This window comes from Ursus americanus, chromosome 22 (assembly GCF_024610735.1).
Source record: "Ursus americanus isolate L20-20 chromosome 22, mUrsAme1.1.p, whole genome shotgun sequence".
Lineage (NCBI taxonomy): Eukaryota > Metazoa > Chordata > Mammalia > Carnivora > Ursidae > Ursus > Ursus americanus.
The window spans coordinates 10,038,498-10,053,971 of NC_142148.1; the positions used below are offsets into that span (position 1 = coordinate 10,038,498).

General features: G+C 47.6%; 1 protein-coding gene across 2 annotated transcripts in view; it reads left to right on the forward strand.

The window, feature by feature from the left end:
* ATP9A (ATPase phospholipid transporting 9A) overlaps positions 1-15,474 on the forward strand; it is a 126,536-nt gene that overhangs the window by 48,186 nt on the left and 62,876 nt on the right. For both annotated transcript variants that reach the window (XM_045808454.2, XM_045808456.2), the window contains exons 5-9: positions 1,664-1,722; positions 3,008-3,059; positions 4,765-4,859; positions 8,202-8,282; positions 9,062-9,137. In XM_045808454.2, coding sequence (XP_045664410.2) covers positions 1,664-1,722; positions 3,008-3,059; positions 4,765-4,859; positions 8,202-8,282; positions 9,062-9,137 — 363 coding nt within the window. The remainder of the gene's footprint in view (positions 1-1,663; positions 1,723-3,007; positions 3,060-4,764; positions 4,860-8,201; positions 8,283-9,061; positions 9,138-15,474) is intronic.

A 15,474-nucleotide genomic window follows, 5' to 3' on the forward strand; every position in this document is an offset into this window, starting at 1 on the left:
AGGCATTCCGTAAATGGTGCTTGAATGTTGAATGCATGATCAAGAGCCTTCTGTGTGCTGGGCAGTGTTCCAGGTCCTCTTCCAAAGGGGAGATTCCCCCCCTTTCTGCTCCTTAGCACACGGGACTCACCTGTATCATTTCACACACGATTTTGCACTAACGGCATCTGTCTGGCTCTCTTTTTTCCAGTCCATGGGTTTGCAAACTACAGCCCGAGGGCCAAATTCAGCCTACCACCTTTTTTTTTGTTTGTTTGTTTTTTTTTTGGTATGGCCTGGTTGCTAAGAAAAGTTTTGAGCCTTTGGTGGGGAACGATTGTTGGCAGTTGGGCACCTCACCTCTTGGCCTGTAAAACCCAAACTGTTCACTGCCTTGGCCACTGCCAGCACGTTTGTTGACTCCTGAAGGAGACCGAGCTTTTTTCCTAGGATGAGGAGCTGGTTTTGCATCTTTGAATTCCCACGACATAGCACTCAGTAAATGTATTTTTGTCGTTGAACTGAACTCACTGTTCTGTTGTTGTTTTTTTTTTTTTAATTCACCCTCTGGAGTCAGATGGGGGTGTGAATCCTGGCTCTGATCTGTTCTGTGAGGCTGGTGGGGGGTGGGGGTGGCGCAGGTCTGAGCCTACTTTCCCCGTCTGAAAACTTCAGGTGATAATACCCGTTTCTGGGGCCGTTGTGAGGACTAAAGGAAGCTGTGGCTGTGTCAGTGTCTGTACGGTGCTTAGCGCAGGTTTGGTGTTTAATGTCAGCTGTTACCGTTTATCCATCTAAATATCCAGCTGAAGTGTAGTCCGATCATAATCAGAAAGAAAATCCAGAGCAATCACAAACTTTTTAAAAGATTTTCTTTATTTGAGAGAGAGAGAGAGAGCACAAATGAGAGGCAGAAGGAGAAGCAGACTCCCCGCTGAGCAGGGAGCCTGATGCAGGGCTCCATCCCAGGACCCTGGGATCAGGACCCGAGCCGAAGGCAGACGCTTCACCAACGGAGCCACCCAGGCCCCCCACCAATCGCAAATTATAGAAAATGAGTCATTTTAGGATGACTTTTTTCTTTTCAGTGGTGTCGAAAATTAAGAGTTGACCTTCAGGAGTGCCTGGGGGACTCTGTTGGTTAAGAATGATCTCGTGATTCCAGCTCAGGTCATGATCTCAGGGTTGTGGGATCGAGCCCCACGTCAGGCTCCATGCTCAGCGGGGAGTCTGCTTGAGATTCTCTCCCTCTGCCTCTCCCCCAACTTGAGTGTGCTTTTTCTCTCAAATAAATAAATAAAATCTTAAAAAAAAAGAGTTGACCTTCAGTCCATGGATCTGATTCTTAATTTTCTTTCCCTTTTCTGTGTTGTTGTTTGGTTTCTTTTGAGGTTGAATGAATCTCATGGTACCAATTTAGAAAAGCATCTAAGGTGCCGTTAAGACAGGCGGCCTTATGTGAGGGGGTGAATTATTCCAGAGCTCTGAGAGGTGGGGATCCGTTCCTGGAGCAGGGGAATCTCTTCCCGGAGAGGCAGGCAATGCTGATGAGGTTGGCTGGGCCGGGGAGGGACATGCTTCTGGGTATACCGGATTGACTTTGCAGGCTCGTGGGCACTCTGCAAAGGCGTGAGGAATTGAAATGCATTCATACGTGATGTGTCTTGGACCTCTTTCTTTGCAGGGACAGTGAAGGTGAAGAGCTCCAACATCCAGGTTGGAGACCTTATCATCGTTGAAAAGGTGGGTGGGATCCCACAGTTTGTGACCGGTTGCTGTGTGAGTGTGTAAATGGGAAGTCATTGCCACCGCTTCATAAATCCTAACATGTAATTGGTATATCTGGTAGATGAACTGAACGTAGGCTTTTTGGGATTCTCTCCTAAAGCTTTGCCTGGGGAGGAAAATTTCTTTGCTATGACACCCACATGGAATACTTTCTCAAGGTTTATGTATGCTGCTTAGCCAAAAATTCTGCTTACAAATCCAAGTTTTGATTTCCTATCCGATGTGTTTGTTTTGGTGTCTGTAAAAAAAAAAAAAAATTGCTATAAAGCCTTTCCTCGAAGTCTGCTTGCTGCATAAGCAAATAAAAATATTTGTCATTTACCGTTTCGAGCGATTTTAGCTTGCATTTTTTGACTTAAATAAACATCGTGCTTTTCCGTCGTTTTGTGGGGAGCAGGGATGAAGTGTAACATGAGAATAGTAAAAAGGGCCAAAAGTGCATTTTTAAAAATAGCACCGTTCATACATTTGTGACTTCAGCAAACATTCCTGTCTCTTTTTGCTGTCTGTTTGGAAGGTAGTGGGTTTTGGGGGTGGCCCTGGAGAGGCTTGGAATAATATTTGATTAGAAAAGGATTGTATCATAGCTTGTTTCTGTAGGAAGTGAACTATGCTCTTTTAAAAGGATTAAATCCAAGAACTCAAAGTCGATTTGAGGTGAAGTGAAGCTCTTCTGGGTGGCAGCTCAGAGAAGCCACACAAACGCTTTATGTTATCACATACTTCTCTGTTCACAATTAAATGAGGGCTGCCGTTGGCTTACGTCTTGTTTTTTCTTGAGAATGGCTTTCCTTGCTTCTTACAACTTGACTTCCTTATTAAAATTCCACTCAAAGCCAAACATCAAGCCCGAAAATTGGTAGGAGCAGAAAGCGTGAGCGAGTGTGTGTGTGTCTTTAGTTTCAGCAGACCCCCTGGAAGAAAGCCAGCGAGGGTAGCCGGCTCTCGGCCCGGGCCCTTCTGGCTGGAATTTCAGGAGGTAATGGTTGGATTCTCCAGAAAACTAGCAGCTCTCTTTCCGAGATAAGATTTCAATAGGGGATTAGTAAAGTAACAGCAGCGTGCAAGATTTTTCAGATTCAAAACAAAATAAATCCCCAAATCTGTCTGTGACAAAGGCAGAAATGTAAATGAGGCTGTGGGTTTTGTGCCCCCCCCCCAGGGGGCTGGTGGTGGTGGGGGGGAACGGAAACCCCACACATGGCTATTCAGGGTAACAGTCTTTCTTTTCATTACACAGAACCAGCGGGTCCCTGCTGACATGATCTTCCTGAGGACATCAGAAAAAAACGGTAAACATCTGGGATCAATTTTGAAAATAACCATTAACCTTTCAGTGGTAATTTGGCAAAATAATCATTTGAAAATGGAACAGAAGTAGATGATCATTTTGGAGCCAGGGAGGGAAATCAAAAACATCTCTTTTAATAGAGCAGTCTTTAAACAAAACAAAACAAAATGTTTTCGGTCCTCGCAGGTCAATAGATTCTGATCCTCATAAAGGTACAGTTAGTTGGGCCCAGGCTGGGTCCCAGCTGGTGGAGCCACGGGCCGTGGCTGTGATTTTCCTTTCTGGGCTGCTGTTGGGCTCAACTTCAGGACTTGGTGGTATCAGGAAGCGTGTTTCACAAATAGAAGCACACAGAAATGTGGGTGACCATGGAGAAGCTGGGGAGAGAGGTAGGTGGCCTTTTTGGCCCTTGGCTCCTGAGCAGCGGGGCCATGCCTACCCTCACCCATGAATTTATTATCACAGGCCACTTCGACCTGGGCGAGCTGCTCCAGGCTCTTAGAAGACCCCACTCATCCCAAGTTCTTTCCCGGTGTGGCTGACACCACTGCCTGCCTGCCCCATCTGTCGACGCTAATCTCTTTATTCTTCTTCTTCTTTTTTTTTTTTGTTTTTGTTGTTGTTTAAGCTGTTTTGAGGAAGCAAGGCTGTTTTTCACTTGTGTACCGGCACAATCAGATCTTTGAACATCTGAAAAAAATCGCCTTTATATTCCTTCAGGATTGCTGCAGCCTATTTTATTATGAATCAAATAAAAGTATAGATGAAATTTTATACTAATAAAATATTAACATATCTGGAGATGGAGTGGAAGGCACTAGTTTAAAAGTCTTCTTTTAAAATCTCCAGCTTTGCCCTCAATTGGTTCTTGTGTCCTTGTCTGTGAAGGTAGAGGGTTATGGATTAGGGTCCCTGAAACGCTTTCCTCCCTGCCCCCCCCCCCCCCCCCCCCCCGCCCCAAGGATTAGACATGCTTTTCCTTAATAGTGCCCCGAGGTCCTAGCTGCGATGTCCTGAATTCAGGGCATTCTGGGTCTGATGAAATCTATAGCCGACTCATGCTGGGTTTGCACATCAGACAGAAATAGGCATCCATGTGCAAGTGGGTAACAAGCACGTGCTTTCGTAGCCCTTTGTGCATTTTGAGCAGTCTGCCAGGATCGACTGTGGAGTCCGCACTACGTGACCTTGGTGCTGTTCTGTCCATTTTTACACTCCGGGAAACCAAGGTTTGGAAAGGCTAAGTAACTACCCGAGGACGTGCAGCTAGTAAGTGGGGCTGCTGGTCTTGAATCCAGGAGTCTGGTTCCTAATAAGGTATCTGTATCTCCTGCCCAGAATGGCCTCGAATGCTAGCTGCCCTGTGCCAGACCCCATGATGGGGGTTCGAGCACCCCAAATCTTTATAGCAAGCTCCTGAGCTGTGTTCCTCCCATTTCACAGACAGGGCCTGCTGGTGTTTAGTGAAGTCAAGAAACTGGCCCAGGTTCCTACTGTGAATGGATGATGGAGGGAGGATTTGAACCCAGATCTTCTAACCCGAGAGCTTATAGAGGAAGCAGGAAGTGGGGTCTTTGTTTTTCCTTGTGGTTGGTGGCCATTGATTGGATTTTTACAAAGGCCCGAGCAGGAGCTACTCAGAGCTGCCAGGGGAAAAGGATCCTTGACGTGAAAGCGAACAGACAGTGCCCACCTTCCTTCCACAGGCTCTTGCTTCCTGCGGACGGATCAGCTGGACGGCGAGACAGACTGGAAGCTGCGGCTCCCCGTGGCCTGCACGCAGAGGCTCCCCACTGCGGCCGTGAGTAGCTTTCCTGCAGAAGCACAGACGGGCAGCGGTGTCCTTGTCGGGCTCTCGAACTCAGAGGCCCTCAGGGGCCAGATGTGGGATGTCAGGTGTGAAGGAGGGCTGACAGGATGGGGTCCTGGGGGGCCCCCTTGAGCGCCTATTGTTTCAAGTCATATGGCCAAGTGAAGTGCGGGTGGGGGGGATGCGGCGGGGGGATGGGGCGGGGGGGGTTCTTTGGAGAGAAGCTCTGAAACTTTAGAAGCCTCAACCAGGTGCCCACATAAAGCTAGAAGGTAAGGCAGGTATATCGTCCCTCTGCTCAGGGCCTCCGGAGGCTTCTCGTCACTGAGAACGCATACTACAGTCTTTGCTGTTGTCCTCAAGCCCCATGTGACCCATGTTCCTGCCAGAACCCCGACCTCAGCCTGGGTGCTCCGCCCACCTGTGCCCTCTCCCCCCGATCAGGCATCCTCTGTGTCCCAGCGCTTGCCCTAGCTGTTTCCTGGGACGGTTCTACTTCAGCAGATGCCCGGTTGGGCCACTCCAGCATACCTCCTGGGTTTTGCGCACAGGTCTCATCCGAGAGGCATTTTCTGACTACCTTCCCCTTGCCTTCCCACCCAACTCACTTCAAGGCAGTATCTCTGAGAACAGAGTTTTGCCTGGTATGTTCACTGCTGAATGAATACCCCATGCGTGGAACAGTGTGAGGAACAGCACACAGACCCTCTCTCGGGGTGGCCTAAGGAGTTAGAACCAACAGGCTGTCAAGGGTCTCCAGGGCCCCACACTTCTCCATTAGCGCATCAGTCAGGCCATGATCTATAAAGGGAGGGCAGGGAGCCAAAGAGTAAGTTTAAGCACAAGCCTCGTGGATTGGATGTAGCCCACAGACTAGGTTACAAAGTCGCAAAACGTAACTTAAATGCCCAGAGACCAGCATGCTCCAACAGTGGGCTGAAAGGATTAGGCAGAACATGAAAGCTTTTCCTGGGCTTGTTTTCACGTGGATTGATGCCGTTCCTTAACCACGTTCTGTGAGGAAGGAGTGGGCAGGAGAATGTTAATTTGCCACTAAACGTGCCCCTGTCCTAATGATTTTTCATGGTCAGTGACAAGTGAAATAGCACCATTATTAGTATTAATTTTAAACCAGGAATTCTAGAGCAGTGAGTTTCTAACGATGGTTGGGAGCCCCTGGGAATCCTTAAAAGGCACCGTCCTGTCCCTGAGATGGGGTTGATCTAATGAGAGGGTTCTGATTTTTCTGGGTGACGCATTTTAACTTCCTGGTAAGATTTCTCCAAGGGAAGCTTTCTGATCCTCAAAAGGATTTGAGGGGCTCTCTTTAAGAGATGGTCTAGAAGAGCCTGGAACCGTGAAGGTGCTTTCCTGTCTGTTGCAGAGTTGCATTTGTTGGTGTGTGCTTTGGATGCCTCAGTTTAATAAACACCCTGCCACCCCCTACCCCCACCCCCCAGTCTGGCCTGGGCCTGGGCTGGGGTCCAGAGAAGGAGGAGATGCCACTGTCTTTATTATCAGGAAACTCCTCCTTACTGGGCCAGAGGGATCTGAGTGGGGAGTAGCCATTTAGCAAAAGAACTGTATGAAAGGATGACCTGGGCATTACATGAATATATTCTTGTTTAAAAAAAAAAAAAATTGTATCAAAAGCCCCAGAGGAAGAAATGAAAAGTCTTGCTTATGGCCTCTGCCCCAAACCTTACCTGCTTCTTTCTGGGGATCACGTAAAGTCAGTGGTGATCTTCCCAGACCTCTGCCAGCACACTTTCCACAAATGTACAGCTGTGAACTTGTTGGGGGGAGCTCACACATATATGAGATCACACTGTATTTCTGATTCTGCAACTTTTGCTCCTGTCTACTTTGAATGTGTCTCTGGGTCCTTTTTTTTTTTTTTTTTTTTAAGATTTATTTGTTTGAGAGAGAGAGCAGGGAGAAGGGGCAGAGAGAGAGAAAGAAACTCAAGCAGACTCCCCACTGAGCACAGGGCCCGATGTGGGGCTCGATCTCACCACCCCGAGATCACAACCTGAGCCGAAATCAAGAGTAGGACGCTTAACTGACTGCCTACCCAGGCGCCCCTTGAGGCCTTTTCTTATTAGTACATAGAGGCCACAGAATAAACACATCTGCACATGGGGCCTCCTAGCTAGTTAGTAGAGGCCTCAGGCCCTGTCTGTGGGGGCGGCTGGTAGCCTCTACCCCCCTCCAGGCCCCTGTAGCCAAGGAGAACTGTGGTCCAGATTTGCCTGATCACCTGATGGGAAATTTTTTTTTCCCAATTTGTTACTGTGGTAACATACACATCAGATTTACCATTTTATCATTTTAAGTGTGTAGTTCAGTGGTGTTAAGCACATCCATGTTGTTGTGTAACCCTCACCACCATCCGTCTCCAGAGCTCTTCATCCTGCAAAACAGAAACTCTGTAGCCATCAAACAACAATTCCCCATTGCCCAGCCCCTGGCACCCACCAGTGTGCTTTCTGTCTCTACGAATTTGACTGCTCTAGGGACGTGATCTAAGGGGAATCATACAGTATTTGTCCTTTTGTGACCAGTGTATTTCACTTAGCGTAATGGCCCGAAGGCTCCTCCATGTGGTAGCCTGTGTCAGAATTCCCTTCCTTTGTAAGGCTGGGCAATATCCCTTTGTATGGATACATTTCATTTTGTTGATCCATTTATCCATCGATGGACATGTGGGTTTGTTGCCATCTTTCGGTGATTGTGAATAATCCTTCTATGAACATGGCTGTACAATATCTTTGAGACCCTGCTTTCAGTTCCCAGCAAGTGGATTGCTAATCGTATGGTGATTCTGTGTATAAGTTTTCGAGGATCCGCCATGCTCTTTTCCATGGTGGCTGTACCATTTTACATTCCTGCCAACAGTGCACAAGTGTTCCAGTTTCTCCGTGTCCTCGCCGGTACTCTTTTGATGGTAGCCATCCTAATGGGCGAGAGGTGTTCTTTTTGCTTTTTACATAACCTCTGCCTTTTCCGGGACTTTACACGGAATAGGGCCCAATAACCACTCGTTGACTGAGCACGGATCTTCATTGGTATGAATAACTCTTGGCCACTGCAATGGAGCAGAAGGGGGACCTAGGCCGTCAGCCAGTTTGGGAAACACAGGGTGTCGTGGGATAGTGTGTGGAACGACTCCTAAACTTAATAGAAAATTTTTTCTTCTTTTTTCCCTGTACTTTTGAGAGCCTGCTTGCAGTTTGGGAGATAGAGTTGCTTCTGAAAAATCGTGGGGACCTCCCGAAATCTCTTCAATCATGGACTTTGTTTTAACTCCAACATGTTACCTCTGTTGAACAGGATCTCCTTCAGATTCGATCATACGTCTACGCAGAAGAGCCAAATATCGACATTCACAACTTTGTGGGAACTTTCACCAGAGTAAGTAGCCGTGCAATCTTGCCTTACTGAGAGCGCGCACTGGTGATGGAGACCTAGGGAGAAGTGTGGACAGGGCTTTGTCAGGGGGTAGCTTTGCTCTAGGTAGGGGTGAGGTTCCCCGAAGAAGTCCCACCTCGAAAGCTGACATAGACTTTCTCAGTGAGGTTGGCACAATGGGGACTTTCTTCTGGCCTCTGAACAGCTCGAATTACCCGACAGCGTAGAGCCGAGTATTGTTAGAATTAACGTGAACTCTGTTGTGTGAAGGCCGGTACTCTTTCTGTCCCCTTCGGACACATCCATGACCTCTTCTGTTCACACAAGTCCCAGCTGGCATTGTCAACAATTTTTAAGCCATTTTCCAACTATTCAGGATAGAAATTAATTTGGATTTCAGTTACTTGAAGAATCTGGGGCAGTAGATTTATAGAACCCACATTAAATTCATGGTCTCTCTCTAGAAGCCATAGGACTGGCCAGCAAAGGGCTGTTTCTATTTGATTTGCTTCTGCATTTTAGCTGTTGCCTTGTAAGACATGTCTTCAGTGTTGGAAGCCTGTCCTTCTTCAGTCACAAACCAGCCTTTTCACAAATGGCCCTGGGGATGAAAAGCATGCCAAGGACGGTGGCTTAGGAGCGTGGCCCTTCTCTCCTAGCTGTCCTGGGGGCTTCCAAATAGGGGTCATCCTCTTTTCCTGTCTTGGGAAGAACAGGCTGGAAACAGCCTGTGGATTCTGCCAAAACCTCAGTGGATAAATGTGTGTCTGTTGTCTTTCCAGGAAGACAGCGACCCTCCGATCAGCGAGAGCTTGAGCATAGAGAACACGCTCTGGGCCGGCACTGTCATTGCGTCGGGTAAGGGCTCCCTTCCCAAGGAATGTGTTAGCAATTTGAAAAGGAAAGAAAATCCTTTTGTGTAATTAGAATAATCATCTGTCAGTTGGGAAAATTAGCCGTCGGTCACATGGTGTTTTCCACTTGCTCCTGCCCCTCCAGGGGCTCTCACTGACATCTGATTGCCCCTTGGACGCTTGTGGACGTCTCTAAGAGAAGCTGCTCTGGCCGCGGAACTTTCCGGCAGCGTCCACTCTGGGAATAGCCCTTAATTGCCACCTGAGATTGACATTCTAATCTCTCCCAGAAACTGGGCCAGCCTGGATGTTCTGGCCGGAAGTTGTGTCCGTGGGGGTGCCGAGCCAGTGCTGCCGGTCCTGCCACCCCCCACCCTCGCCCCGTGCACAGGAAAGGGCCATGGGTCTGAGATGGAGCCTTGGTGTTTAGAACACCGAGATGATGTGGAAATGGGTGTCTTTTAGTTTTTGAACCCTGGGGTGAAACTGAGCAGGAGAGGCTCCAGGGGCTGAGCAGTGTGTCCGGTAGCAGTGGTTGACCGCAGTGGGGTGCCACCAGTCTGCACGGCACCTCGTCGAGCCCTTTACGTGCATCACCCATTTCACTGACCCCTCCCAGCATAACCAGGGGAAAGGTGCCAGCGCTACCCCATTCTTCAGATGAGGAAATTGAGGCTCAGTGAGGCTAAATAACTCGCCCAAGGTCACACAGCAGGTAAAAGGCAAAGTTGGGACTTGAACCCAGGCACTTTGCTCGAAGCAGAACAGATTGTGCAGCTATTGTTACTATATTATGTTACATATATTATGTAATAGTATATGTATTATTAGCATATAGTGACACTACTGGCAACTTCCTGTCTCTGCTGTTGGAGGGTCCCTTTTCCCCTCATCAGGCACATTTCCCTCCTGCCAACCTGTTTCTGCTTGATGCTGCTTGCTGGCTCTTCGGTACAACAGGTGCTCGGGATACAACGTGGCTAGGGAAGGGAATGACCCGCACAGACCAGCACCAAGTAAACGCCGGCCTACCCTCCACGGATGAACCACTTAATGCAAATAGAGATGAGGGCTCCCTTGAGGTCTTCTGCCATTTTTCCTTTTCCACTCCCTGCCTGTATTTGTGCCCTAATCTGGAATGTCTCTCAATTCCTCCTGATGACTAAAGAAGTGAGAAAGGGGTCCTTAAAGTTCTGCGCGGGCCACAAGGCACTGCCTGCTGCAACGTGGCCACGCCCGCACCCGAGACCACGCCCACAGCCGCACCCACCAGCCCCTGCAGACCCTCTTCCCTCCAGCCTCTCCCCTGCCATGTATCCACCCACGTCTCTCAGAACTGGTTACTCTTCCTTCCCAGTTTTTCTCCCACTTTGAAGTCATTTATTAACAAGTCATTATTCCTTTTAATCTTTAATAATTTGACAGAAAAATAAGAAATGTATTTCGATATGCGTTTCCTAGAGTCCTGGAAGGTTGGCTTTCCTTGTGGTCTGTGTGGTCTCTTCCTTTGCCCCTTACTTTTTGTGCCCACTGGCTGTTTCTTCTCTTTCTCTTATTCATTTGTGAGAGTTTCCCATTTCTGGTTTTTGAAAAGATTTTTGTGGGTATTTGACCTGCGGGAGTTTCTTAGCGTTACTATTCTTGTCCGGTCATAGGGGGTATCTTGTTATTATGGTATTGTTTATTTCATTGTGAATATAGAAAACATCTTTCTACATATAAGACATTTCTTAATGTTTTGGTCAGCCTACTTTGTTTCTTCTTATTGACCTGTAAGCATGCTTCATAGAGAGACTATCAAACTGTCATCTTGTATGTGACGCAAATCTCTTTTCAAAGTATATTGTTTGTCTTTTGTTTTTGTCTTTGATGTGCTTTGAGAAGTTCTAAATATTGATGTTATCCACATTTCCATAGAAACGGAATTCCTAGGGCAAAGGCCATATACATTTTACATTTTGGTTCACCCAGCAAACTTCCTCTTCTTCTGATAATCTGACCTAAACGTACACTCTAGCTAACACTGTCTTCTGTTTGACTTAATTTCTGCCCATTTGATAGACGTCGAATAAATATCTAACTTATCGATTTGCCTTTTAAAAGTTATTTGTGGGGGCGCCTGGCTGACTCAGATGGTGGAAAATGTGACTCTTTTTTTTTTTTTTTTTTTTTTAAAGATTTTATTTATTTATTCGACAGAGATAGAGACAGCCAGCGAGAGAGGGAACACAAGCAGGGGGAGTGGGAGAGGAAGAAGCAGGCTCATAGCAGAAGAGCCTGATGTGGGGCTTGATCCCATAACGCCGGGATCACGCCCTGAGCCGAAGGCAGACGCCTAACCGCTGTGCCACCCAGGCGCCCCGGAAAATGTGACTCTTGATCTCGGGGTTGTAAATTCAAGCCCCATGTTGGGTACAGAGATTACTTAAAAAAAATAAATTTTTTAAAAAGATTTTTATTTATTAGAGAAGGGGCAGAGGGAGAGAGAGAAAATCCCAAGCAGACTCTACAGTGAGTGCAGAGCCAGATGCGGGGGCTCGGTCTCACAACCTCGAGATTATGACCTGAGCCGAAATCAAGAGTTCGATACTTAGCTGACTGTGCCACCCAGGCGTCCCCAAAATAAAATCTTAAAGTTATTTGTGAAGTTGGATTTTTAAAAATGTTTTCTTTTCATTTGTATTTTTTTTTTTGTATTTTTAAAATGCATATGTGAATCGCGAGTTTATGTCTGATGCCCATTTTTTTCTGTTGATGGGTTCATTTAAAAAATGATTTCTTGGGGCGCCTGGGTGGCACAGCGGTTAAGCATCTGCCTTTGGCTCAGGGCGTGATCCTGGCATTATGGGATCGAGCCCCACATCAGGCTCCTCCGCTATGAGCCTGCTTCTTCCTCTCCCACTCCCCCTGCTTGTGTTCCCTCTCTCGCTGGTTGTCTCTATCTCAGTCGAATAAATAAATAAAAAATCTTTAAAAAATGATTTCTGGGGCACCTGGGTGGCTCAGTCGGTGAAGTGTCTGTCTTCCACTCAGATCATGATCTCAGGGTCCTGGGATCTAATCCCCTACGGGGCTCCGTGCTGAGCGGGGAGTCTGCTTCTCCCTTTGCCCCTCCCCCCTGCTTATGCTCCTGCACTCTCTCTCTCTCTCTCAAATAAATAAATAAAATCTTAAAAAAATTTTTTAAAAGATGATCTCTAAGAACTCTTTATATCCTAAGAATATTATCCTTCTGTTTCTTACCGTAAACGCAGATACTGTCTCCCAGCTGATCTCCTTCGTATTTTGGCACAAAAATTTAAAATTTTTATATCCTCAAACCTATTTTTTTTCCCCTTATGGTTTCTGGTTTTTTGTGACATGCTGAGAAAATCTTACCTGCTTGAAAATTAGAAAAATGCACTGATGTTTCTTGGAGTGTTTATATAGTTTCATATGAAAATACTTGAATTCATGGGGCGACGTTAGGAAAACTTACTGGCAGAGGGGCCTTACCTGGGCTCCAGCCCAAGCTCCGAACCCTTCTGCCTAATCTGTGCATGTGGCCCTGTGTCCAGCCCGCCCGCGGGGACTGGAGGTGTGTGAAAGGAGAAAGCGCACACTTTGGGATGCAGAACAGCAGGTAGAATCAGGGGTGTGAACGGAGATCAGAACACGAGGGGATAGAACTCCCCGTGTTGTGCTGTATGTGGCACGGGCAGAGCTGGAAGCTCAGGGGCCCCCGGGAAGTGCCCACCTCCTCACCAGGCAGTAAGGTAAATGGGAGGCATGCTGTTCCTTGCAGGCAGGTGTTCTTCTTCTCCCCTTTTACTGAAAGATAGCACACATACAGAAAAGTAAGCAAATCCCAAACAGAGCACCAATGCTCACATCCAGAATCAGGGTTTTGTCAGCCCCCCGGAGGCCTTCCGCTGCCTTCCAGTCCCCCCACAGCTACCTTTTTAAGAAGATTATTTATTTGAGAGAGAGAGAGAGCAGAGCTAGAGAGAGAGAGAACAGGAGGGAGGGAGGGGCAGAGGGAGGGGAAGAAGCAGGCTCCCTGCTGGGCAGGGAGCTGGATGCATGGGGTGGGGGGAAGGCTCCATCTCAGTACCCCAAGATCGTGACCTGAGCCGAAGGCAGATGCTTAACAGACTAAACCACCCAGGTGCCCCAAGGGTAATAGTTACGTTGATTCCTAATAGCTTGGAATTGTTTGGCTAAGCACTTGTTTTAACAGTATTAACATTTTAGTAATAAATACACGTTCACGTGTCTGTCTGGTTTTTATTCCAGTGATTTATTCTTCTCTCCTGCCTGCTTTCCTTCTTTCCATGCAGCAAAGACAAATAAACAAACAAAAAACTTTTATTTTTTTATTTTTATATTTTGAAAAAATTTTTATAGGATTTTAAAAATCTCATTTGAAGTATAATCTCCTCCCCAATGTGAGGCTCGAACTCATGACCCTGAGATCAAGAGTCACATGCTCTACTGACTGAGCCGGCCAGGCCCCCCCAAAAAACTTTCTTTGGACGTCTCTAAGTAATGCTGCCACGTTCTGCTGCTAGGTCCTGGTGCTGCGGTGGCGTGCCGGAAAATCCTTGTCTCCACCCTTGTGGCGTTGGTAGTTTACTGTAAACTTAATACAAATTACAGAGGAGATGGGAGGAAACAGGGACATCTCTCTGAAATCCCTCTGAAATCAGTACAAAGGGAAGCGATTTATATGGCCGTGTGGGAATGCCGAGGTGGAGGGACTCGTCAGCCTTAATCTCAGAGAGGAACAGTAATGAGTCTTTTATTTATCAGGCTCTTTTTATTTACGAAGTGTTTTGCCGCCATTCTCTTGTTTTGGTCTCACAACATTAAATGGGGATTTAATGGAATGAAGAATGGCATCTCAGAGAGGTTAAGCAACTTGCCTAAGGTCACACAGCCCAGGAGGGCCTCTCCTGGGAGGAAGAGAGTGGAAAGCAGGTTGGGATCTTGCAGATGGGAGAAAAGATTTCAAAGTTTGTGACTGGTGATGTGGAAAGAGAGGGAGCGCTGATTCCAGTGATCCAGTGGCATTGCCTGCCAAGCCCTTCAGTGGGCTTAGGTTTTGGAGTGAGTCTGAGAAGCTGGACATTTACTGTTTCCTTTGCTGGCCTGAGTTTCCCCTACTTCTCAGTGAGTAGTCATCTGCAGTCTGATTCTAATGCAAGCATGAAGTTATTTGCAAGCCATTTTCTTCTGGTGCTCCACTCAAGAAACAGCCATCCTTAGTCATCTTAATTCTGTGAGATTTCACTTCTTTCTTCTCTTTATAATCTAACCCTGTGTTTTGGTCAATCCGCTGTTATCTCTTGAAAGTTTAAAAAAATCAAAAAGCTTGCCAGGCAGAGCTTAGGACCCAGCTGCCATGGCCGGCATCAATCTGGAGAGGACGCAGTTACCATGGCAACCCAACCCAGCGCTGCTAGGCTGAGGAGTCACTGGGGTGAGATAGGGAAGCGATGGGGGGAGGCCTGGGGACTTGGCAGAGCCGGTGGCCTGAGTGTTTCTGAGCCTGGTTCTTCTCAGACTCTCCAGCTGGTCGTGCGGCTGCCTCCCCCTACCCCAGTCCTTAGCTAATCAGTCTGTGGCCCCGCGGCACAGCCAGCAGGCAGTCACGCCCTGTGCACTTTGCCACACGGGTTTGATAACGTCCAGCTGGTCTAGACCCCGTTCAGCGGGACTCATCCTGCGGTCACATGCTTGAATGTCGAAGCAGTGTCTAACTGCTGTAAACATTTATGAAAGCTCACTTTTGGGGGTAGCATTTATCTTGTCGCAGTCAGGGACAAAGGGGTCACAGAGTAGGCCCTGACCCCAGGATCGTGCTGTCGTGGAGAGTTCGGAAGAACTTGGTGTGACACCCGACCACAGCAGTCTGACTTGGAGAAACCAGCTGGCCGAATGGAGAGGGTTCTGTCCACTGGCCACTGCCCACTGCAGAGGGCGAGAGAGGAGTCAGTGGAGCGGACAGCTTAGGAAGTGAGGGGCAGAGAGGCTCAGCTCAGGAGGTCTTGAAGGCGTGGATTGGGCTGGGCGGAGACCAGGATGAGCTGAGAGCCTGCCCCTGGTTAAAGGGAGTGTCCGTGCTTGACACCTGCTGGTAATATGGACCCAGTGTCACCAGATCTTCTGATTTTCCAGGAGAAGCCAGAATTCTCAATTTTTTATATGAAAGTTCCTGTATTTAAAAGATGGCAATGAATTCAAAACCTTTAAAGCCCAGTATAGACCAAAGCAGCACGTGCGCACGCGTGTGTGTGGCTTCTCTCTGGGTGACTGTGGCTGGCGTTTGGCTCTTAAGGAAGTGGTTTTGGCCTTGGGCG